This window comes from Hypanus sabinus, chromosome 29 (assembly GCF_030144855.1).
Source record: "Hypanus sabinus isolate sHypSab1 chromosome 29, sHypSab1.hap1, whole genome shotgun sequence".
Taxonomy (NCBI): domain Eukaryota; kingdom Metazoa; phylum Chordata; class Chondrichthyes; order Myliobatiformes; family Dasyatidae; genus Hypanus; species Hypanus sabinus.
This window is the reverse complement of record NC_082734.1, coordinates 28257232-28283766: the sequence shown is the minus strand read 5'-3', so window position 1 is coordinate 28283766 and position 26535 is coordinate 28257232. Positions and strand designations below refer to the sequence as shown.

Sequence of the window (26535 nt, the reverse complement as noted above, 5' to 3'; positions counted from 1 at the left end):
AAAGCGAAATGAATTTTGCCTGAGCAAAACACATATATTACCACTTTCCTCAAAGATGCTATGTGATATCTTGTAATAAACAATTTTATGTATTTCATAGTCTTGATTATTCCACAGCCATTTATTTGATAGTGGCACTTAAATCTGAGAAGGTATATGTAGTTGCATAACAAAAAGTGCAGAGAATCTTAAGTATTGTTTTCAGAGCAATGTCTTCAAAAGCACTAAGTGGTAATTGCTTTTAATTAGTTGTAATTTATGTATCACATGCTGTAGAGTGTTTTGGAATCAGTTAGTTGAATGTGCATCTTGATTCTTTGCAGTTCCGTGCAGTTGTATAACAAAACTGCACATTCTGTTAACTAAATGAGGGTGTTGGACCAGAGCAAAAGCATACATTTCCACTTTCCTCAAAAATGCTATGTGATAACTTGTTATAAATAACTTTATCTTGTGCATCCTATGGTCCTGATTACTATACTATATATTTGATCATGACACTTATGCCGGAGATGTTATATCCAGCTGTCAATCAAAAAATTGCACAGAATCTAAAGTAGTATTCCCAGAAGTAAAAAGCATAAATTTCCAATTTCTTCAAAAATACTAACTTGGTTTAAACAGTTTTATTTTCTGTATCAGGAGTCTGATGGCTGTAGGGTAATACATTTTCCTGAACCGAATGGTGTGGGACTTAAGAATCGTTGCCTCCTGCCCAATGGTAGTAGTTAGGCTGGATGGGAAGGATCTTTGAAGATTGATGCTGCTTTCTTATGGCTGCACATTATGTAAATTTACTCAATGATGCTGAAACCTTTGTCTGTGATGGACATGGCTGTATCAAAAATTTCCTACAGATTTTTTTTTCCATTCCTGGGCATTGCTGTTCCCGTACCATGCCATGATGCAATTAATTAGAATACTGAACACTGCATTTACAATGATACTAGGAGGTTGTGAACTTTGTAGAATTTCTCCACTTCTGCATAAATATGACCTAAAATGTGACTAGATCTTCATGTAAGTCCTAAAACTAGATAAAGAGATCCAAATTAAATAAATAACACAAAATATTATACTTGCTCATTTATTTATTGAGAAAAATTATCTAATATCACATATATTTGTTGGAAAATGTACGTGAATGTTCACTTTCAATAACTGGTGTGTTACCCCCGTATACAGAAATAAATTCAACCAAACGTTTCTGGTAACTGTTCATCAGTCCTGCACATTGGCTTCGAGGAATTTTAGGCTATTCCTCCTTACAAAACAGCTTCAACTCTTGGATGTTGGTGGGCTTCCTTACATAAGGTGTTTGCTTCAGATCCTTCCACCTCTCTAGAGGATTTAAGATCTGGATTTCTACTTGGCCATTCCAAAACATGAATTTCCTTCTTTTTAAACGATTCTGTTGTTGATTTACTCTTGTCTTTCAGATCATTATCTTGCTCCATTATCCAACTTCTATTAAGCTACCCTGACAGGGTCCTGTAAAATGCCTTGTTACAATTTTGAATTCATGGTTCCCCCAATGACTGCAAGCTTTCCAGACCATGAGGCAGCAAAGTAGCCCCAGACCATAAGCGTTCCACCAAGCTTCACACTTGGGATGAGGTTTTGGTGTTGGTGTATATTACCCTTTTTCCTCCAAAAATAGCATTGTGCATTTCTGCCAAAAAGTTCAACTTTTGTATCAATTGTCTACAGAACATTGGCCAGAAGTATTGTAGAGTATCCAGTTGGTCTTTTACAAACTTGAGACATGCAGCAATGTTTTTTTTTTGAAGAGCATTAGTTTCCTCTCTAGTGTCCTTCCACGAACACCGTTCTTGTTCAATGTTTCACTTACAGTGCACACATGAACACAGACTTTAGTAAGTTCTAGAGATTTCTGCAGGTTTTTTGCTGTTATCCTTGGGTTCTTTTTCAACTCCTACAACATTGCATGTTGCACTCTTGGTGTGATCTTTGCAGGATGCCACTCCTAGGGAGTACACCAATAATACTGAGTTTCATCCATTTGTAGACAATTTCTCGTCCTGTGGACTGATGAACCCTCAGGTCTTTAGAAATGCTTTTGTAGCCTTTTCCAGCTTCAAGCATTTCTACAATTCCTCTTCTAAGTTCCTGTGAAAATTGTTTTGATCGAGGAAGGGTGCACATAAACAGATCTTTCTTGAGAAGAGCAGGCTATGTCAGGAACCTGACTTGGTGTGTCTTTTTTTATAGGGCAGGGCACCTCTGGAACCCACACCTCCAATCTCATCTCATTGATTGGAACACCTGACTCCAAATAGCTTTTGCAGAGGGCATTACCCCAGTGGGCACAATTTTTTTCCAACAAATACATGTAATATTGAATCAGTCATTGCAATAAATAAATGAACGACTATAGTGTTTTGTGTCATTTATTTAATTTGGTTCCCTTTAACTAGTTTTAGGATTTATGTGAAGATCTGATTGCATTTTAAGTAATATTTATGCAGAAATAGAAAAAATTCTACAGGATTCACAAACTTTCTAGCACTATTGACTAGAGGTCTGTCAAAGTTTTTAGTGATATGCCAAATCTAAGCAAACTTCTTTGTACTTATGCATTGGTCCCAGGAAAAATCCAATGATATGTTTATGTCTCTAAAGGGCTGATCAGACCCAAACAATTTGAATATCCAGGAGCTGTAGTACTAAGCATAGAAGCACAACTGAGTAACAGTCGACATTTCAGGCTGACACCCTTCATCAGGACTGGAGAGAAAAAGAAGAGAAGTCAGAGTAAAACAGCGGGAAGAAATACAAGGTCGCATGTATATGGCATCAGTTAGTCTTGTGAGACCATGGATCTGTGCCTGGAAAGTTTTCTTCAGGGCTCAGGCCTGGGCAAGGTTGTATGGAAGACCGGTTGTTGCCCATGCAGTAAGTCTTCCCTCTCCACGCCACCGATGTTGTCCAAGGGAAGGGCAAGGGCCGATATAGCTTGGCACCAGTGTCATCACAGGAATTGCCAGAACGAGATTGAAGACAACATCGGATGGACTTAGAGACTCCAACACCGGAATTGTCCTCAGGGTTTACACCCAAAGCCTTCCCCATGAGTGGGTATGGCCGCAAGGCAGCAGAGGTTTGAAATCAGAGTTTTCCCTCTCTACAAAGTAGTAGGTGATAGGTGAAACCAGGAGAGTGGGAGGGCTGGGGTAAAGAGCTAGGAAGTAGATTGGTGAAAGAGATACAGGGCTGAAAAAGGGGGAATCTGAGAGTACAGAAGAAAGGGAAAGGGCAGGAGCACCAGAGGGAGGTGATGGGCAGGGAAGGAGATAACGTGAGAAAGGAAAATGGGAATGGTGAAGGAGGGTGGAGGGGAACAATTACCAGAAGTTCAAGAAATCGATGTTCATGCCATCAGGTTGGAGAATACCCAGACAGAATACAAGGTGTTTCTCCTCCATCCTGAGTGTGGCCTCATCATGGCAGGAGACTGAAATATTGGAATGGGAATGGGAAATTAAATTGAAATGGATGGCCACTGGGAGATCCCGCTTTTACTGATCCTCGGTGGATTGGAAGATTGCCTGCTTGCAGACCAGAGAACCTGCTATCTTCTCCAACACTGGCAGCCATGGATTTCCCCAGACCACGATCCCTGCTGCCGACCTCAACGGTTCTAACAATCTCAAGCTGATTTAGAACCTGGACTAGACGACCCCAGACATCTCGAAAGAACGTCCAACTCCAGCCTGGTCCTTCACAGAGAGCACATCCAGGCTGGGACTTTACACACTGCCACTGGAATCCCTCCACCCTCCCCCCCTCCACCACCACCACTCTGCGATCCCATGTCTCTCAGGTCCCACCACCAGCTCTTGGGGCCTCGGAGACTCCACCTTCCTTTCAACCCAATCCTCTCATCCTTAACTCTTCCACCCTCTGATTCCAGCTCTTAGTCACGCTGGGTCTTCACCATCTCCCTGACCTTTCCCTCTGTGAGGCAGAACATTCTGTCTGCAGTGAAGGCCTCACTTTTGTACCCCTGTGCCCACACCTCAGTGAGTTCTGCGCCCATCATGATTCTGAGCTCTTCTGCTGCTCCCTCTATCTCTGTGCCTACTTCTTTAGCAAGGACTCTCCAACCCACACTGCCGACCCCTTCTTCCATCTACAACCCTCCTCCTCTTCCTGGAAACCCCACTCTGATCTTCTGCCTGCTCTGGATCTTTTCATTGGTAACTCCTGACGAAACAATAACTGTCTCAACTCCACCATTCCTCTCTTCAGTTCCAACCTCATTCCTTCCAAACGCTCTACTCTCCTTATTAATCCTAACCTTACCATCAAGCCTGCAGATAAAGGGACACTGTGGTACTGACCTCTACCTTGCTGAGGCCAGGTGACAGCTCTCAGACACCTCCTCTTACTTACCCCTCGAACAGGACCTCACTGAACAGCAGCAGGCGATGTCTCCCACACCATCACCAACCTTATTAGCTCTAAAGATCTCCCATCCACTGCCACAAACCTCATAGTTCCCTCACCCCGCACCTCCCATTTCTAACTCTTACCCAAGATGCACAAACTTTCCTGTCCTCGTAGACCCATTGTTCCTGCATGTTCCTGCCCCACCAAACTTATTTCTGCATATCTCAACTCAGTTTTATCCCTCCTGGTTCAGTCCCTTCCTGTCCACATCTATGAAATTCGCATGCTCTTGAGTTTTTTGAAGATATCAAGTTCCCTGGCCCTGATCATCTTATTTTCACTATGGATGTCTAACCCTATACACCTCCATCCTTCATCAGGAAGGCCTCAAAGCTTTCTGTTTCTTTTTGGATACCAGACCCAAAGTTCCTCTCCACCACCACTCTCCTCTGTCTAGCAATACTGGTCCTCACTCTCAATAGTTTCTCTTCAGCACCTCCCACTTCCTTCAAACAAGAAGTACAGCCATGGGCACTCGCATAGGTCCATGTCAGTCTACTGCCGTGATGAGGCCACATTGAAGTTAGAGGAGCAACACGTTATATAATGTCTGGGTAGCCTTCAACCTGATGGCATGAACATCGATTTCTTGAATTTCCGGTAATGCCCCCCCCCCCATCATTCCCCATTCCCATTTTCCTCGCACATTATCTCTTCACCTGCCCTACACCTTCCCCTGGTGATCTTCCTCCTTCTGGTTCTTCCATGGCCTTCAGCCCTCTCCTATCAGATTCCCTCTTCTCCAGCCCTTCATTGACTTCTCAGTTCTCTACTTCACCACTCCCCTTCCTACTTTCACCTACTACCTTGTACTTCTTCCACCCTTACCCTCTCATCATTTTCTCCAGTCCTGATGAAGGTCTCTGCCCGATACATTGACTGCTTACTCTTTTCCATACATGCTGCCTGACCAGCTGAGTTCCTCCAGCATTTTGTGTGTGCTGCTAAGCCTAATTTATTATCAAAAAGTAGAAAGCACAGATAAACCACACAAAATACTATGTAGTCAGTTACAATGATGCCAGGGCTCACGGCTCTTGGTCTTGGTCACCACTTGATTGTTGCTGTCGTCGGGGGTATTCCGAATTCCAGCTCACTTGTGAAACCACAAGTTGGCTCCCAGGCACTGACCACCATTTCTAGTTTAGGCAAAGTCCGATGAACCCAGGGAAGGTACCCCAAAAATACAAGTTCCACATGTGAAGCTCTTTGTTCTTTTTCCTCATTTTACTCAGCCTGGTTTCTTTCATTCAAACCACAGTTGTTGATTAACACAGTGAGTAGTTGCTTTCCACTTGGTACTGTGTTTTCCAAACTCATTCCTACTGGGAATGTCGGTGTCCTTGGCGAGCTGAGAAAGCTTTAGGTAGTAAATAAAGTTCTGGGATTTCACATATTTTTGACCTTTAATACTGATGCTTGGCTTCAAGCCATTTTCACCATTGTGTAAAAAGGGAAGAAAAACTCCAAAGAAGCATCTATTATAGATTGGGCTGACATTTAGATAGAACATAAAGCACTTGAAAGATAGATGTACCATGGAGAGCATTCTGACAGCCGGCATCACTGTCTAGCATGGTGGGAGGGAGGGGTCTACTGCACAGGATCGAAAGAAGCTACAAAGAGTTGTAAAATTAGTCAGCTCCATGTTGGGTACTAACCTCTGTAATATCCAAAACATCTTCAAGCAGTGATGCCTCAGAAAGGCAATGTCCATTATTAAGCATCCCATCGCCCAGGACATGTCCTCTTCTCATTGTTATCACCAGGAAGGAAATACAGAAGCCTGAAGGCACACACTCAGTAAGTCAGGAACAACTTCTTCCTCTCTGCCATCTGATTGGACATTGAACCCATGAACATTAACTCGCTTTTTAAAAATATGTATAATTTCTGTTCTTGCAATATGTTTTACTATTTTTAATCTAACATACATATACATACACACTTACCGTAACTGATTTACTTATTTATTTCTTTTTATATTATCATGTATTGTACCGTACTGCTGCTGCTAAGTTAACAAATTGCAGAACACATGCCGGTGATAATAAACCTGATTCTGAGTTCTGTGAACAGCACAGTGCAGGCCCTTTGGTCCACGATATGCCACCAACCTTTTAACCATCTCTAGGATCAGTCTAATGCTTCCAATCATTTTTATCTTTCATCCATGCGCCTAATATTGTCTCAAAAGTCCTAATGTATCTCCTTCTAACATGTGTTCCACTCACCCACCACTCTCAATGTAAAAAAAACTACCTCTGACATTCCCTCTGTATTCTCCTCCAATTACCAGAGAATTATGCCCTCTCATATTAGCCATTTCTGCCCTGGGAGAACTGTATCAAAGCCTCTTTCTCCACAGGAACACAAACTGCCTTCAAAGGGAGGCACAGGTCCTAATGTCTACCCCTCTTCCTCGACAAATCTTGCCTGGCCCATTGTTTTCTTTGCTTCAAAAGGACCAACTCCCACTCTCTGTTTTCTGTATGGTTCTGTTCTATGTTCACACATCTTTCTTTCCACATGGCCTAAACTGTAGCTGGTTGCACTGAGCTTCACCTCTCTTTTTCTGCAGATTCCCCCATCTCCGGAACATCTGATATCTCTTCCCCCTCCTCCGCCCAGAATGTCACCTGCTTGTTAAATACACCACGGCAGAATTATCACAGCGAGCCGCCTCATTCTGTTTTGTTTTGCCTGCTGCACACCCTGTCAAACGGGACAGTGTGAAGTACAACTCACCCATGGCTGCCGATGTCTGTGACTTGGAGTTACAACCACGCATCAGTGCATTGCAGGAGGCATTTCTCATTTTTAAAAAACATTTGCAAGTAAAACAGGAGCGGGAAGCCCCTCAAGATTGTCCTGCTTTTCAATCTGATCACTGCTGATCTGCTGCTCTGTGCCAGTTCCATCACCTTTGATTCCCCAATTTCAAAAAAAAATTTAACTCCTCTTTAAAAACCTCTAATGATCAGGCTTCACAATTAAAAACTGAGCAATTCAAGCTAAAGGTTAGTGCATGAAAAATATGACACTTGAACTGACAGCATACTGTCCTGGTGAGGAAGTTTAACCATGTCACTGCCCAAACTGAACTTAAGACTTCATTTTCCTTGTCCTAGTTTCACCATTCCAACTGGGCAATTTTTTTTTAAGTGAACAGTATGGCCACCAAAACCCCTACCCCCCTCAGCCTAGAAGAAGCAAGAGGGGTGTTATCCATTCCCACAACCCCAGTCATTGTCGTCTGCTGTCATCAGGCAGAACAAGTGGATCAACTCGTCTCCACTGAAGGACTGACCGAGGGTGCAACTTTCCACAACCACTGAAGAAGTCACAGCACGTCAGCAGCAGCTCTGAATTGGTGCCAATCTCCAGCTTGGGTTTTTTTGAACGAAAGTGATGAAAGTGGGTACATTTATTATCAAAGTATGTAAACCAAATAAAATGGTTAAGATGGTGCTGGTGATCATGTGCGACAGCTTTCTGGTGTCAAAAAGCTAAAAAGTCTGACTAAAAACATTACCTAAAGTACCTTTTTCTGAGGTAAATTGTGTTAAATTATCACCACAAACAGTGAAGGGGCAGAGATGGCAAGGTGAGTTCCAGGGATGGGCAGAGATGGTGTGTTGCAGAAACGTTGCAGATGGAGTTCCGATGCCCATACAGCTGGGCTGGGAGCGAGGTTGGATCAGCCTGGGCAGAGGAGATTCAGTGCCTGCACAACTGGCCCGTGTACGGGGTTGGATCGCTCTGGGCACTGAGCAGATATGAAGAGCTTGAGAGCAGCTTCAGGCTGGGTGGCAAAATATGGGCCCAGAGCAAGTTGCTGGGTGGTGTGATCTAGGCCCAGAGCCTTTCACAGCAGTGGTGCCCTGGTCCTAGTGCGCTGTTCAGACAATTTAAACACCAGCACATATCAGAGGCAAGAGCCAACTTTGCTCACTCTGTGCGACGTTCACCCTTCCCCAGGGCGCTGAAGCCTTTTGCTGTTCTGTTGATCAGTCAATTTAAACCTTGACTCATACAGACTGAAAAGACAGGGGGTCAGTCCGGGTGAGAGCAGATTTCACTTGTTCCTCCCGATGGCCCTCTCCATGGCGCTGAGACTATGAAGACCACCTCAGCTGCTGTGCTCTGTGCCCACTAATATGATATAATGAGAAGCGACGCTTTGGGCCTACTCCAAGGTTTGGATCTGAGGCCTGTTTTGGTTTGGAACGCTATTGTTCGTTTCAATTGTTTGCACGATTTGTGGGGGTTTTTTGTTCTCTGTACATCAGATGTTGGTGGTTTGGTTTCATTTTTATTTTTCTTTAATTGGGTTCTTTCAGGCTGTTTGCTTTGTGGCTACCTGTGAGCAAGCAAATCTTTGACAGTACATGTACTTGAATCTTGAGAATACAACTCTTGAGATTTGTCCTCCAGCAGGCAGCCACTAAACAAAGAAACACTATGGAACCCATTGAAGAAAACATCAGACACCTAGTGAATGAAAAAACAGTAAGTTACACAGAAAATAAATTCATCGAACTCTCTTGGAGACAGCAAAGTACCAGATCGCTCAATCGGCCTGAAAACACACTATCAAAATGTAACTCACAGGTTCCAATCGCACACAGCTTACTGGTAGAATCATATTTCCAACTTGTGCAGAGAGCTTATGAAATAAGAGTTGGATGTTATGCTGCAACTTCACAAAAGGATGATTAGACTGAACAGGGAGCATTGAGTGCAGGTCCGGAAGTAGGTGGCTGTACAGGAAAAAATGCAGGGATATCCCAGGGTATTGCTTGGGCTGGAGGATTCCAGTTATAGAGAAAAATTGGATAGATCATATTTATTCCCTCTGCGGCAATGGAGGCTGAATTGTGACCTGATAGAAGTAGATAGAGTTATAAGATGCATAGTCAAGTATTTTTTTCAATATTGGGCATAGCAAGAGAAAAAGATGGCATGGGTTTGGTGTAAAGTTTTAAAAGAGATGTGAGGAGTAATATATTTAACACAGAATATTTTAGCACATTGAAATTTGCAGATGATACAAAGCCAGCTGGGATAGGGTGATGGAACATTACAGAATATGGACAACTAAGAGCAGAAAGGAGGCAGATAGTTTCTTTTAGGAAATGGTTATGTCACTGTTTTTACCAAGTGTGGTCAATCTCCGGCATTCTCGGCCCTCGGGGATTGTGGTGATGAAATCACGAGGTACCTGAAGAGAAGGTTAGACAATTTTTTCCCCCAGAGTTTAGAGAACTGAGGGCTATTGATCACATTGAGTGGGGGAGAACCTACTCTTGCTCCTACGTACATTTGTTTGAATGGTGGGCAACATTTTTCTAAAACATTGAGTACATATTGTTAGGGGATGAGGTCTTGGGATGCACAGCAGAAAATAAGAATAAAGATACACCAAGCAATGAGGAAAGAAAATGTTATGTAAGTCTTAATAAGGAAACCAGATGAATAAAGTCTTCTTGGGCTTCTAGCCAGGTACAGGTATTGATTTTAACTGATGTTTCAGTGATAAACTCTGCCATCTTCATCACGCATGTCTATATATACCCCTGTCGTCAACCAATCAGGTTTCTGCTGTCACAGCTTATTTACATTCGAATGCCAGTTCTGAATTAGAGCAAGACCTTCAACTTTGTTAAAATTCCTTTCCTCTAGTTTTATGTCAATGGCTTGCTTCACCAGGCAGTCCCGAAAGCCATTGGAGGCCATTGCAAATGCAGTGTTGCATTGCTACCAAAGAAGAACTGGAATTCGATTATAAACAAGGTGGGACAGCAGAAACCTGTTTGGTTGAGGACTAACCAATCAGGAGGGAGGGACAACAGTGGTAAAAATGCCACCGTACTAGACGTGCATAGGCATCATCCCTGATGAAGATGGCAGAGCTAGTCACTGAAACGTCAGTTAAAATTGATACCTGTGCCCAGCCGGAAACCTTATAAGAGTTTCCTCATCATAAATGCTGGGAAAGCACTCGATCCCTTTCCAAGGAAATTGGATTTTGCATAAGGATACCCTTTTAGAGCTTTCATGAGGAAGCTATTAGTCACACTGCAGGTGTCCACAGACAAGGAATGGTACACATGTACTGGAGTCAGTGCAGTGTCTGAGTCCCAGGAAAGAGGATAGTTTCATGAAAATGTACATCTATGCTGACTAGAGTTTAGTAGAAATGGGACTTTATCTGAAAGGAGAAGATAGATAATTGAGTTGTCCACTTGGACTGAAACAAAAGGATCCCAATGCTGAATGGAAAATTTTTAGCAGATGCTCTGCAGGACTGTGCTATCGAGGATCAGATCTGCAAATAAAGGGATAGAGGGATATAGGGATTGTGCTCAAGATATTATGAGCATGGCTCATCAGAACAAGCCTGAGGGGCTACAATATCTGATCCTCATGTTACCTTCTGTCCCAAGTACCACAGACATTGCCAGCTTTACCCCTCCCTCTGTCCACCAGCCCGCTGCCCACCTCCCCCCACTTCATTCATCAGCACACTGCCCAGCTCCTCCTCCCCAACTCCCTTCCACCCACAAGCCCCCTCCCCACCTGGTCCATCAGCCCATCACCCCCTTGTTCAATCACTACACAGCAACAGAAAACAATGCTGAAATGGAAATCCACAAAGATGCTGGACTCTGGTCAAATTTCAAAAAATAACCAAATGGTAAACACTTTATTACGGCACATCAGGTTGATCGTAAATGTGGAAACCAAAGAAAATAGGTTGCCTGAATATAAAAGCTTTGCAAGAAAATTAACTGACTGCACATTGCCCCTGACACTCATCTCCTGAGATTCGACACACACACACACACATTTGTGTAGGCTCTCTTCAAGAATGATGTGATTCAACAAAAGTGCATCATAATGGCCACTTGCATAGAAGTTATTTTACAAGATTTCATTTTTAGCCATGCTAGAAGCTGAACATCTTTACACCATGGACTCCACAGGTTCCCTCCCCATGAGCAAGTGAAATCTTGTGGTAGAGACAAGCTCACAAGATAGTTGCAGGGATAATGGAAGTTCCTTAGGCACTCCTACAGAGACAGGGAACACTAATGAAGAGATACGACAGCGGCTTCTGATACTGTGTCACACTTGCTCAGTCACTTCCAAGCTCAACCAGTGGGTTGTTGATATCGAGGATATAACAACAGATTTGCTTCAAGTACATTCTTTTGAACGATAGACAAACTGAAGGCAAACTACCTGTTCACCTTATGGTTCAAACACTGCTGAAAATTCTCTCCATCATCTTGCGTCGCTCGGTTTTTAATGTTTCAGTCAGTGAGCAACAAGCTGGGTGTTGATAATATACAGCACTGAGCAGGGATGCCCAGCCAGTGGGCAGGAACATGCACAGGAGTCTGCAGTCTTCTGGGAGCAGCCCAGCAAAATGACTCGGGCCTTCAAGCTGCCTTCAAGCTCTCCTGCACACCTTCCACCGCAAGCAGCAATTGAACACTAAAAGAAAACTCCTACAATTCTGTCTGGAGAGGCCGAGGGCAGGGTCTGCAATGCGTGGGGGGAGTCAGGTTTGCAGAACCAACTCCAGGGTAGCAGAACTGGGCTGAAAGGGTGCAGACCTAGTATAGACAACGCCATGGCACGTCTTAACCAGGCAACGCCGGGAGTTACACTCGTCACAGCCTGGGATTCACTTGCTACTTGTACGTCCTTGTCAGCGATTCATTGATTCAATAGCAGCCAAAGCACAACATTGAGGAGTGACCACATCATGTGAATGGAGTTAGAGATGGGAGTAGAATTAGAACAAGCTATTGCAATGTAACCCAGGCCAACTTTATTTTATTCTCATATTTATTAAACTCTGTCCCTTTTTACCATGGAATCTAGCCACATAAGCAAGTCACGCTGTAATGACACTGTCTTAGCAGTGGTGGCCCTGTACCAGGACAATACAATGGATCGGTACACTCCATAATCAACATTGGCAGAAGAATGTACAAAGGACAAAGTTGACAAAGTGAAGAGTGAGCTGAGATTTTTAATTGCACATAGAATGTCATTTCCAGTCACCCCACTGGAACAGGATTAGATGCACCAGCATTAGGTTGGAACCGCTCTTTCTTTGGGTCTAGTGCTCACCTCACAGCATACAAATCTCCTCGGAACTAAGTGATTTTTAAAAATAATCAGTCAGCCTTAATGCCCGAGTGACCGGGTGGGCTACAACGTCCCTCTACACCTTCTCCCAGCCGAGATGAGTAGTTGGCATGGGTCCAAGTGCTGATGTATTTTTACTGGAGTTAGAGGAGGTGCAGTCCTGTGTACGACCAAGAGTGGGAATATACATAGTCCACGTTGAGCCAGTGGCCATAAAGCTCAACGTGAATCGGCACAAGCCAGTCCCAATAGTGTTACAACCACCAAGAAATTTGTGTTCACCCTCACGTTCCTCCAGCCTCTGCAACGAAACGAATTTGCTCATCTCCCTCCAAAGGATCCAAAATCACAGGTGCTTTTTAAATACTTCCTTTAAAGTGTTGGTGGGGAGGAGGTGGGTTTGAATTTGGAGTGCTCCTCGCCCGAAACTTTGGTGAGCATTAATACAACACTGGTAAAGGATGATTAAAGAAAAATAAAGACTTGGGAATAATAGACACTGGCAACCAACAAGGCTCCAACTCTCTCTGCCACTGACTCCCAGCTATAGTGGATTCACTTAGATTTCCTCGTTCTTAAGTTGGTGTGTCCTGCCCATTGCTACCCCCTCCCTCCCCAGATGTACCAACTTGGCGATCACTCCCACAAACCAAAAGAAATACCAAATCACAATCGCTCCGTGCAGTCTATATTATACAGCTAATTTAAATTTTTAAAACAACCACGTGGCGACCCACTCAGTCCTTGCGGAGGTTTTTCAGCCGTTTCTCCAGGTCAGCATCTGCGTCTTCCAAGACAGCCGGCTCTGCCTTTTTCCCGGCAGCGACACTGAGTGATGCTCCAGTGCTTGGCAGATCTAGAAGGCGAAAGGAACATCCTGGGGTTAGCTGCCTGGGGAATGGACCAGGCAAAAGACCTCTGACTGCTACAGCTGGAGATGACCTTTCCACTGTGATCAAAGAGCTCCAGAGACCAGAACTCTTACCCATCACACCCGCACTGGATACAATCCCAACTGCAGAGAGTTGACGCAACATTTAACCTGATATGCTGCTCTCCAAGAAAAATCCACGCTGCAATAGGTAATGGCTTTCAGATGAGACAACTGTCTGCTACCTCAGGTGGACATGGAGACCCTGGGGCTGCACTCAGAGGCATGGTCAGTAATTACTTCTCACAACCTATCTCACATTTACCCGTCTGATTCCCACACCTGGCTACTGTTTTAGTTATATTATCAGACAGAGCTTAACAAATGTTCACCAAAAGCAACCACAAGAGCTTAGACCTGCTATGCACTATTCAATAAGATCAAAGCTTATCTGCTGTTGGCCATGATACTTGCTGTCCATTATGCTTATGGTGTTTAGGGCAGCAATGAAGGATGCAGTCCATTTGGAAGGATTCTTCATTGCTGTTTCCATAAAAATTGTTTTTGGGCCAGTCTGGGTCATTCGCCCTGAGCCGAACCCACAAACCTGGCAGTGGACCACTCTTAGTCTAGCTTCTACCCTTTGACCTGTTTGGCATGGGTGACCCAACCAAGAGCCAAATCACAAGGTCCTGACTCTAGCCAACAAAGCTCTCCAGGTCATTGAGGCACACAAGTCTCCAAAACCCACGATAAGGTTGTGGTCCTCTTGGAGGGGTGCCCACAATATTTTCCTACTGAGTCCCATAACCCTAAATTCCTTTGACATCACTGGATATAAAGCACTCAGGCATATCCAGCAGTCTTGAAAGGGTTAGGGTTCAGGTGAGGGTTTTAATGCAGGTGCTCCTTCCCCACACCCCTCCCCCAGGGTCTCACTAATACACTGGACCTTCCTGCCTGTCAGGTAGACTTCACTGAACTGTGTATGGCTGTAGGGTACTCAAAAAGCAGGGAAGCAGACCGTTTCACCCAACTCCATGCCAAAAGGGTTGCCCAGTGAGCCATCCCATCCCGAGTTTGTCCTACAGCCCTCCATAAGGAGACAATAAATTTCAAGAGCTTCCGATAGAGAGAAGAAAACGGGTACAGTCTGCTCATTAGCTCGCCGGTTCAATGTGTCGGCTGCATGCTACAACATTATTCAGCTGGCTGAACCCACCTTTCACCCCTGTGATACTTACTAGACAGCTCATCAGTCAGGGTCAGTCCAAGTTCATCCAGGACCTGAGACACGATAGCATCACTGAAATACAAGAGAGATACACATGTACTAGTTTATTCTTGGTGTTCACTGTGGTGGGAGCAGAGATGTGGAGCCTGATGCCAAGATTTCTCTCTCTGCGGATTTGAGTTGAGAAACAACACTCAGTCCCTGAAAGAATGATGGTCATGCCCTCCTGCAGCTTCACCCAACTCCCCAGACAGGCATGCAGGCTGTTTAATCCCATCTGCACACAGGAACAGGAGATTCCATTCAGATCTCCAGCTTGTTCCCTCATCCCGCTGCAGCACGGCCGACTCAAATCCCTACGAAATGCTGGAGGAACTCAGCAGAGTCTATGGAAAAGAGTACACAGTCGACATCTTGTGTGTGTTGCTTTAGATTTCCAGCATCTGCTTGTGACAATCAAACTCCTTTCCTTTTACATTCCCCAGTACTCAGAGCCAGCAACCAAATCCACTAACAACAGACTCCCATTACCAACCTGCACACTGCACTGGAATCCATGGATCCCGCACCAGCCTCCACAACCCCCTCGACTTGAGATATGGAACTCCTCATGACCAGTCTCCAGCCTCAGATTTTGAGGAGGGGGGGGTAGGAAAGAGTACTATGTTTTCCTCCATCCAGCCTGTGTGAAATGTTTCCAGAAATTGCCCAGCCTAATGTTAATGATTTGCCTCTAAACTCCTCTCAATTACAATTTCCCACTATCCGAAAGTAGAGTGTTCCTATGAAACCTTTCATAAGCCGAAATGGCATAAAGCGAAGAAGCAATTACCATTAGTTTATATGGGAAAAAGTTTTAAGTGTTCCCAGACCCACAAAATACCCTACCAAATCATACCAAATAACACATAAAACCTAAAATAACACTAACATATAGTAAAAGCAGGAATGATATGCTGCTAGCAGAACCAATAGTAACATTGGCAGCTTTCAAGATTCTTTCTCTCAGTGTGTAAATAGTATGAATGGTGGACGCAGGCAAGTTCAACGCACAATGTCTTTATTTTGTTCACTATGATTGAAACACTTAATTACATCCAGCTTTATGCTAGCATAACACCCTTACGAGCTCTCTTAGGCTTTTCTGATACCTTAGGACACATCTTGCTTTCGTAAAAGCGAACATTCCTCTTCAGATTTCTTTTGGTTAGCGAAAACAGGTACTAATGTAGGTCTTTCGTAAAAGTGAAGTGGCGTAAAGCGAAGTTTCGACAAGTGGAGGATACTTGTACTGTAAACACCATTAGAAAGTACACAACTTACACAAGCTTAATATCTTTTGATCTTTCTGTATTATTGAATTGACTCTGTGTCCAAGTCAAGGATAATACATCCCTCTGACGCAACCACAGCCAAGTGCAGACTTAACCAAATTTCCACTGTTTTGGTTGCTGGTGATCTGGAGTTTCCTGTTTAACGAATTGCTGATGTCCAGCGTCTCACCCTATTCCAGGAGGCAGTAGCACACTCTGCCTGTTCCACTACTTTGTACTTGGGGCCTCAAAATAAAAGCTTTGTATTGCTAGGTGAATGTCTTTGATGATTAAGATTCATCCGCCACTGTCAGTAAAGTGGTGACAAACTTTTCATGGCCCGAAGCCACCGCAGTTCAATGCATGATGCAACAGAGAAAGCCCTGCAGCTTGGAAGGAACACAGCGATATGCTACACACACAGCTTTTCTGTGGGCATGGACATGCTTAAATCACCTTTCACTTCCCTGGGCATCAGCAACCCAGTCAGCTCTTGTTTTCCCCAGGCAGCTGATAACCCAACACTGACTCTCCAGGGAGACTGAATTTGAATCACAGTTGAAGGATAGAGGGTTATTTCTGCCTCTATCACAAACAAACCCCTGCATTCATGGATCCAGTGCTATTGCAGAGCACCAGGTATTAGCAGAGTGACCTAGCTCCGAGCTTGCCTGCTGAGTACATGTGCACACAATGCCTTCTGTCAGTACTTTGACGAAGAAGAAAAAACTATTTCCAAGTCTGCTAACCAAGAGACAAGTTTAACAGAATCCTTTCAAAGAAGGATGGATGCATGGAGAGTGAATCTCTGTTGAACTGCCAGGAACAGGCAGAGCGGTATACTGTCCTCTGGAGCAGGGTGAAGCACTGGACATCAGTAGTTCTTAAAAAAGGGAACCAAAGTAGTGAACCACCACCACTGCTGGGAGTTTGACACATCTCAGAGCTCAAGTCCTGGCCAAGAGTGAAAGTAATCCAACAGCCAAAATCACCATCCAGAGGACCATGGCTGGCAGCTGTGTGGGAGCACAGTTCCCTAAGAAACATCAAAGAGTTCCCCAAGAAACACCACCCCAATTTGGAAATACATCCACATTCTATCATTGTAAATCCTCACAGCCATACCCAAAATTGCTGTGGGAACAGTTGCACAGGTTCTAAAAGGTGGGCTTACAACTGACTTCTCTATACCAGCTTTGTCAACATTACATCCAGAGATGAATAATAAAGAATCCCAAATTATGAAGCGGATTGCGCCTGCTCCCTGGACTCAAAAGTCACAACCCATGAGATACTCTACACTTACCTCTCTTCTTCGTCATCTTCATCGCCCATGGCATCATCAATGGCGTCATTCATCATTTCCTCTTTCATGTCCATGATCTCTGTCTGCTTCTCAAATTCCATCATGATCTTCTGAATCTGAGGCAACTTCAGCTGCAAGGAGAAGGAAAGGTCAGGACTTTGAGTGCAAGAAGACTCTCACCACCAGCTACAATTAATCCAAACCTTCAACAACGTTTCTCTGCAGTGACACGGAGATCAGGTTTGGATGAACAGGTCATTGAAACTGGAAGAGTTTTGATGATGATCGATCATAAAGAAAAAAATTAAGAAGGTGCCCGAGGATCAAAGAGAAGCTGGTGCTTAACGTGGGTGGAATTTGCCAGCACCCAGATGCCAGTTATGGTCACTGTTATAGAAAAGACATGGTCAAAATGGAAAGAATACAGAGAAGATTTACGAGGTTGTTGCCAAGACACAAGGGCCTGAGATATAGGGAGAGGTTGGCCTGGCTGGGTCTTTATTCCTTGGAATGTAGGAGAATGAACTTTATGGAAATGTTAGAGTGAAAGATAAGTGGATGATAAGTCTATCACAGGGTAGGAATGTCAAAAACTAGGAGGCATAGATTTAGCTTGAGAGGGGAAAGATTTTAAAGTGTTCTGAGAGGCAACTTTTTCCATGCAGAGGGTGGCGAGGATACGGAATGAGCGCAGGAAGTGGTTGGGTCAGGTACAACAGAGTCACTACAGCAGCAGCTACATGGAGGATGGGACCTGGAAGAATGCAGAAATTGGGACTAGCTAGCTAGGTATCATGATTCAGCACATAGCGCTCTCCCTCTTCCAAAATAACTCATCTCCTGCTCCTCACAGCTGTTGATGAATTATATTTTTAGCATTTTTTGAGGCTGTCAGGGGCTCAATGAACAGCCGCCAGTTAACTCTGCACTGCTACACTGTGCTACTTGTATGAGCAACCACGAAAGCCCTGCTCTCTGCATTCCTTTCCTCACGTTCTTCATCCACCCCTCACGACTCTTGTTGTCTTCAGTCACCAAACCCATTCCTCAACACACCAAAGAAAACCAGGAAATAGGAGAAGGACCTCCAAGCTGAGCCACCATTCCATATGACACCCACCCCCCCCCCCCCCCCACCCCCGTTGACCTACCCAGGTCTCGGTTCCTTCTCTCTGCCTGGTCCCCAATGTCCTCAATTGCCTGGTCTTTCAGAAGCTTGGCTGCTTCCTCTTTCAACAGGCCCAGTGATCCAGCCTCCACAGCCCACCAGAGTAGATATTTCCAGAAATTCATCACTCTCCAAGATAAAATTCCAACCTGCCCCCTAATTTTGTAACCATGACCCCTCATTCGAGACACTCCCAGTTACAGAGACATCTTTGCATAATCCTGCTGTGCCACTCCCCCCACCCAGGAGATTATGCACTTCAATAAAATCCTCATTGTTTCTAAAATCAGAAAAATATAGATCTAATTTCCCAAGCCACCCATGATAGGACAACCCTCTCATCCCAGGAATTGCCTGGTGAATTATTCATGGAACATCCCCAATGCCAGTTAATGCCTTCTTCAATAAGGAACTGATTCAGCTGTTTTCCTCGTCTTTACTACAGTATTTCACGACACACCCAACTCGCTTCACAAGCAAAACCTTACCTGTTGATTCATGGTAGCCATGGCCTTGGTGACTCCTTTCATGGCCTGGGCCATGGTGTTGTTCGATTTCAGAGTCTGGATCTTCAGTGACACGGCCTGGATGTTTGCCTTCATCATAATGAACTTCTTCACATAGCGACGCGTTCGCACCAAGTCTTTTGCCATTATTTTCACTGCATCCTAGGGTTTGGCAAAAGAATACCATTCATAGGTACTGTCGAGATATTCAGTCCAGAAACAAGCTGCCATTTCTTTCCCCACAACAAGACTTTTTTTTAAAATACTGTTGAATTTTAAGCTAAGTGGATAAAAGGAAAAACTTAGAGCACAAAACGAGACCCACGAAATCCAGCTCCTTCCTCCACTTTATTCGAGTCACTACTCCACAGCTCCAGTGACCCGCCCTTCAATCCCATACCGTTTGTAAGCTTTCCTTGTGACTCTGGCTTCCCCCACATCCCAAAGATTTAATTAAGTGGTAGAATGTGGGGAACACAAAATGGCATTGGCATTAATGTAATTGGGAGCTTGAAAGTCAGCACAGACTTGGTGGGCTGAAAGGCCTTGGTATGAGACTCCAAATCAAATCCCTTCACTGCACCCTGGTTTTCCTCAGTTACTCATTCAACCCTTTCTTACATGTTCCTCAGTTACTCATTCAACCCCCCTTACATGTTCCTCAATTACTCATTCAATCCCCTCTTACGTGTTCCTCTACTACTTGTTTCAATTCTTCCCCAGTTCCACTTTGTCCACACTCAGCAGAGGACTTTCTCCTGACCTTTAAGTCAGATCTCATGGTAGCTACTACACTTAACACTCCTGGCTGTAGACTCCTCCACAGAACCACACCTTCATCAGCCTGCTGGGAGACCTAGCAAGGGTTTTACCACATCGTCCTTCAGCTCTCCCTTTTCCAGCCTGCATGGTCCACTAAGCGCTTAGTGCACAGACTGCACACCATCAGTACTGGATTCATAGCCACACAGAATGGAAACAGGCTCTTCAGCCCAACTGCTCCATGCTGACCACATTTCCAATCCAACCTGGACCCATTGGCCCACATCGCACTGAACTTTTCTTATCCGTGTACTTATCCAAGTGACTTTTAAATGTTGTTAATGTACCTGCCTCAAACTCATTCCCTCTATAGAATATCCTCCCAGGTTCCTCTTAATTGCTCCCCTCTCACACTAAACCCATGCCTTCGCTAATCTGGGCGAGAAACAAGAGTGACATGAGCAAAAGGGTTTTTGTTTTACACACTAGAGTGGTTCTGCTCAGTAAGGGAAGTTGTGGCAGTCAAAACGGAGTGAGGTACTACTCCATCTTAGTGGTCTCCAACCTGATTTCATCAATATTGATTTCTTTATCATCTGGTAACAATTCCTCTCTGTTCCTCCAATCCTTCTGACCCCTTTACCCCTTCATTCTCCACTCCTGCATCTTCAAGAACTGCCTGTCACCTTCACCTTCCTCTCTCTGGTTGTCCACCTCCTTCCCTTTATTCCAAAATCTACTAGAGCCATGGATTCCTTCTTCAGCCCTTCGCTGACACCAGGGCAGCATGGAGACGTAGTGGTTAGCTTTACAGTACCAGTAACCCAGGTTCAAATCCTGCCACTGCCTGTAAGGAGTTTGTACGTTCTCCCCTGTGACTCCGTGGGTTTCCTCTGGGGGCTCCGGTTTCCTCCCATAGTCCAAACACATACCAGTTAGTGGAAATCGGTCATTGTAAGTTGACCTGTGATTAGGCTGGAATTAAAATCAGGGCATTGCTAGACAGTGTGGTTCAAACAACTGGAAGGGCCTATTCTATGCTGTATTTCCATAAATAAAACTATCACCTCCCAGATTCACACAACACTCACCAGCTCATGCCCATCCCCCTCCTCCTACCCCTTTCATTCTGGCTTCTGCCCTCTTCCTTTCCAGACCTCATGAGGGGTCTCAGCTACTGTTCAGTTCCCTCCACAGCTGCTGCCTGACCTGCTGAGACCCTCCAACTGTGTTGCTCTTGATAATAAAGGATGTAATGTGTGAAAGAATGAGGAAGAATGGGACCAGATGGTCTCCGTCACGATGGGTGATGCTGCAATCACAAGGGCAGTCCTGCTGAAGGGTCTCAGCCTGAAACGCGACTGTCCTCTATTCCATTGATGCTGCCCAGTCTGTTGAGTTCCTCCAACATTTTGTGTGCGTCTCTTGTTTGCACACTGAATACATTTTCAAACTTCAGCAAATGTTTTTCCTCACACTTCTCTTCCGTGTCACCGACCCTTTCACTGCTCACACAGGCCTAACGATGAAGCCAAGATATCAGCTTCATCGTTATCCAATGGTTAAGTTCCCAAAGACTGGAAGGTCACCAATGCCTTTGCTTTGTTTAAGAAGAGTAGCAAGGACAAGCCAGGAAGCCACAGGCTGGCCAGCCTGCCATCAGTCATGGGAAAGTCACTGGGGGGAATTCTGAGGGGCAGTATCTTCTAGCATATGGATAGGCGGAGGCTGATTAGGAGTCAGCATGGCTTTGTGTCTGCAGTAAGTCATGTTTGATAATGTTTTTTTTAATTTTTGAACAGATAACTGAAAGGTTAAGGTAATGCATGTAATCCATTTGAACTTCAGTAAGGCCTTAGATTAAGTCCTGCATGCTAGGTTGGTCGGGAGGGTTAGGTTCCACAGAATCCTGGATAAGCTAGTTAGAGGGATTCACAACGGCTCGGAGGTAGGAAGGTGGTGGCACTGAAGGCTGTTTCACAGAATGGAGGCCAGTGACTAGTGTAATGACATAGGGAACCCTTATTACTCATTATTTCAATGATTTTGGATGTGAATGCTCAAGGTTAGATCAGTAAGCTTATGTATAATACCAAGCTAGGTATTGTTGATAGTGGAGGCTATAACAGATCACAGCGGGGTCTTGATCTGTTAGGGAAGAGGTTGAGGAGCAGCAAATGGATTTCAGTACAGGCAAGTGTGAGTTAGTGCAAGTTAGAAAGTCAAACCATTGTAGGACTTAGACGATGAATGGCTGAGTACTAGAAATGTGAGCAATAGAGTGTAATGGAATAGAGGGACCTGGAGCACAAGTGCACAGTTTGTTGAAAGTGGTATCACAGGTAGACGGTGGTGAAAAAGGCATTTAGCACCCTGGTTTTCATCAGTCAGAGCAATGAGTACAGGAGCTGGACATTACGTTGCTGGTGACGTTGCACTTGGGGAGGATTGTTTTCCTTAGTTTGTTATCGGAAAGACATGGTTAAACTGGAAAGAGTGCAGGAAAGATCTACCAGAGCATTGCCAGGACTAGCGCATCAGGGTTATGGGAAAGGTTAGCTGGGGTGGGTCCTTATTCCTCGGAGCGTAGGGGAACGAGGGGTCACCTTATAGAAATGTTTACAATCACGAGAGACATAGATGAATAGTAGAAGTCTTTCCCTAGGGCAGGAGAGTCCAAAACTGGAGAAGGGGGCATAAGTTAATGATGAGAGAGAAAAGATTTTATAGGGTCCTTTTTCACATAGAGAATGGTGAGTACATGGAATGAGCTGCCAGAGGAAGAGAGTGAGACAGGTAGAACAGTATCATTTATAAGCATCTTGGATAAATACATCGGGGGGCAAGACTTAGGCAGACATGGGTCAAGTCCAAGAAAATGGGGCTAGCTGGTTGGACACTGGGGTCATTATAGACTCACTGGGCCAAAGGGCCTGTATCACACAGACACACATAATTCATGAAAACATAGTGGACTGAATTCGAAACTGGCTTGGCCATTTAAGTCAGAGTGTAGTGCAGGAGTGCAGGCTGCTATTCTCACTGAGGACCTGTGACCACTCGTGTTCCACAAGGATGAACACCAGGAGATTTTTTGTTTGTGAATGACCAGGATGAAAATGAAGATGGAGATCTGTGACCACTCGTGTTCCACAAGGATCAATGCGTAGAGTTTTTTGTTTGTGAACCACCAGTGTGAAAATGATTAGTAAGTTAGCAGCGACACAAAAATTGGCAGAGTTGTGGATAGCAGTCAAAGGATACAGCAGCATATAGACCAGTTGGAAATGGCAGATGAGGTGTATTCTGATGGAGGTCAAATGCGGTAAATGACAGGACCCTGAGGCATAGGTGCAAGCAGATGCTCAGTTTAATTCATCATCTTGGTTGGAGCAGACACCGTGGGCTGAAAGGCTTGTCCTTGTGCTTTTGTGTCTCTCTTACAGAGACATAGCTATTGATTACAACATCTGACAATATTAATGGCACCATGGTTTAGCTGGTAATGCAGAGGCTTGAACTCAAGTACTGTTGGGCCAAGAATCGTGATTTAAACCTGTGCATTGATGAAGCATTGCTGATGTTTCTCAATCACGATGACTTGAAGGGGTACTATTATTAGTAGAGCTCCCCAACACTCTCTGGATCTTACAGGGGTTCCCAAACTGGGGCCCACGGGCACCTCAGTTAGTGGGACGGGTCTATGGCATAAAAAGGATGGCAAGGTGCCCTGAAAGGTGGGCAAGGTATGCGTCTTGAGAGTGAGCATTTGACAGCTGTGGGCCTGTATTCACTGGAATTCCAAAGGATGAGAGGTGACCTATTGAATGGTGAAAGGCCTTGATAGAGTGGACATGAAGAGGATGTTTCTTATGGTGGGGGAGTCCAAGACCAGGAGGCACAGCCTTAGAGTAGAGGGATGTCCTTTCAGAATGGAGTTGAGGAGGAATTTCTTTAGCCAGAGAGTAGTGAATCTGTGGATTTCTTTGTCAAAGGCAGATTTGGAGGCCAAGCCTTTACGTATATTTAAGACAGAGGTTGAAAGATTATTGATTGGTCTGGACATGAAGGGATACAGGGAGAAAGCAAGAGACTGGGGCTGAGAGGAAAATTGGATCAGCCATGATGAAATGGCAGATCAGAGTTGATGGGCCAATTGGCCTAATTCTACTCCTGTATCTTATCAGATGTGTTCTTGATAGGTTTAGTGGGCTCAATTTTGCCCATTGTGTCCTCCCTTTTACCTCCAGATTTCACCACTGGTCCACACACCAGGTGCAATTTACAGTGACCCTCTGGACTGTGAGAGGAAACCCGAGCACCTGGAGGAAACTGACACAATTACAGGCAAATTCCACACACTCAGGTCACCGGGAGAGAGTGGCTCTCCCAGACGCAGCACTGCGCCTTCTGTCAGGAAGAGGAACACAAATCTTTTTATTCTGATCTCTGTTCTAAGTGATCCAGCCCGTCAGTTTACTCTCCTCTGGAAGAATTAGCTCCTGAAAAGGCTTTGCGCGCACATACCATCTGCCCCTGTTTGGCCATTTTCTTGATGTCCGCAATGATCTTCTTCTCCTGCTGCTCCAGCTTCGTTCGCTCGCGGTCCAGCTCCCTCATGGCCCGGTTCAGTGCCCGCTGGTTCTGCCGGAGCATCTCCTCCGGGGTCTTTCTTCTTCCGAATATGGCATTCATGGTGCTTCACTGAACTCTGGCAGAGGAAAGCAAAGAATATCAGGCTCGGCGTAGCTTACAACTCTAATCCCTCTTTTTCCACCAACAGCAGATTTCCAAGCCTGGTTACAAGTTTTCAAAGATAGCTACAAGCCCAGAAGCCCCAAAGGCTACCACCAGCCTTCCACAGAGCCTTGGAGGACCCCTATCACAGACTTCATTAAAATAGCAGCTGCAATACTACAAATCTTAAAAGCATCCATGTTGTTGATAATTATCTACCTTCCTTCACTTTATTTTTATTCCAATTATGCTTTATTTTTCCAGATTTTGAGCAGAATGAAGATATTATTAATACTTTAAGCTATGACCAGTCCTAAAGCAGCTGTTTTCTTTATCTTTCCAGGTGCATTTATTCTCAGCAAGTTCAAAGTAAATTTATTATCAAATAAACATACGTCACCATATACAATCCCGAGAGTCATTTTCTTGTAGGCATTCAAAGTAAATTCAAGAACCATATCAGAATCAATGAAAGATCAAATCACACCCAAGAGAACAGAGAAACACCAATGTACAAGACAACAAACTGTGCAAATAGAGTTTTTAAAAAAAACTTAAATAAACAATAAATATCAAGAACGTCAGTTAAAGAGCTCTTGACAGTGAGCCCATAGGTTGTGGAAACAGTTCAGTGAAGGGGTGAGTGCAGTTATTTCAGGAGCCTATTTTCAGGAGCCTGATGGTTCAGGGGTAAAAACGATTCCTGAACCTGGTAGCATGGATCCTGAGGCTCCTGTACCTCCTTCCTGGTGATAGCAGTGAGAAGGGCGCCCACCTGGATGGTGGGCGCCCTTGATGATGATGTGCTTTCCTGCGAGTGTTTCATGTAGATACGCTCAAAGGTGAGAAGGGTTGTACCTGTGATGGACTGGGCCAGATCCACTACTTTTTGTAGCTTTTTCTATTCAAAAAGGCATTGGTGTTTCTATACCAGGCCGTGACGCAGCCTGTTGAAATACTCTTCCCCACACATCTAGAGAAGTTTGTCAAAGTTTTAGACGACATGCCGAATCTTCGCAAACATCTAAAAAACGTAGAGGCGCTGTTGTGCTTTCTTTGTAACGGCACTTGCATGCTGGACTCCGGAGAGATCCTCTGAAGTGTTAACACTGGGGAGCTGCTGACCCTCTCCGCCGTTCAACCCCCATGAGAGGTTAAAAATATTGGTCAGAACAATATTGGTCAATTGATCAGAACAAGTCTTTAGTACTCGGCCATGTACCCTGCCTGGGCCGGAAGCTTTCCATGAGTTCAGCCTCCTGAAGGATACACTCAAGTCGGATCGGAGACTGAAAGCACTGGCCTGTGGCAGGTCCACAATGACTCCATTTAGAAGTTTCACTAAGCCCATTTGGGACATCAGTAGTGTACAGTTCCAAGGGTCGAGTGAGCCCCAAAGAAGACCCAAAGTGCTGGTAGGTCTTGCTTGCTCCATTATAACAGGATTCAAATGAATTTTATATATCACGTGCACTTCAAAAAATATGGTGAAATTTGTCTTAATAACCGACACAGCCTGCAAGCATTGCCAGTCATCCTGTCACCAACACACAGCTTGCTGGCAATGCTCCGCAGAACACAAGTAAGAAACCAACAGCAGCAAAACAAGCTCTATTCTTCCCACCAACACACATACACAGTCCCCCAACCCCATCTCTGCACTCCAGTCTCCAGCAGGTTTTTACAACAGATCAGCAGACATTGACAGGATTTACTATTTACTTCTACAGTCTGAAGAAGTATTATCCAGACGCCTGTTCACTCCTATCAGGCCACATGATCATTTAACCCAATGTTTCACACTGAAGACAGCCCCTCTGAGTGTGTAGCAGACAGTTATAACTGCAGTGTGACTACTGGCCAGACTTTGGTGCCCGAGTGTCTGCAGTGGAAATTGAACTGAAAACGTTCAGCAAACGGTGCAAATACTGCCTATCAAGTCTCCTAGAGTCGGGGCTCCCAGGCCAAGGGCTCAGGCCCAGCCCAGGACACAGTGAGA

General features: G+C 44.7%; 1 protein-coding gene across 1 annotated transcript; it reads right to left on the bottom strand.

Annotated features, from left to right (window-relative positions):
- Window positions 1–11148: 11148 nt before the first annotated feature.
- On the bottom strand, window positions 11149–24509 carry LOC132383169 (charged multivesicular body protein 2a). The gene is made up of 5 exons (XM_059954040.1): window positions 24327–24509; window positions 19020–19199; window positions 17364–17494; window positions 14755–14816; window positions 11149–13495 (listed from the first exon to the last, which is right to left on the bottom strand). Exons 1-5 carry the CDS (start codon window positions 24492–24494, stop codon window positions 13377–13379), a joined length of 660 nt encoding a protein of 219 aa, XP_059810023.1. The 5' UTR covers window positions 24495–24509; the 3' UTR covers window positions 11149–13376.
- Between the last annotated feature and the right edge of the window lie 2026 nt (window positions 24510–26535).

Bases quoted from the DNA above. Each gene is read 5' to 3' on its own strand.
- LOC132383169 (XM_059954040.1), bottom strand. From the start codon at position 24,494: ATGAATGCCATATTCGGAAGAAGAAAGACCCCGGAGGAGATGCTCCGG. The intron at 19,200-24,326 runs GTATGTGCGCGC...GCCAAACCCTAG, and splicing joins TGGCCAAACAGGGGCAGATG to GATGCAGTGAAAATAATGGC. The intron at 17,495-19,019 runs GTAAGGTTTTGC...TTCTCCTTGCAG, and splicing joins TGGCTACCATGAATCAACAG to CTGAAGTTGCCTCAGATTCA.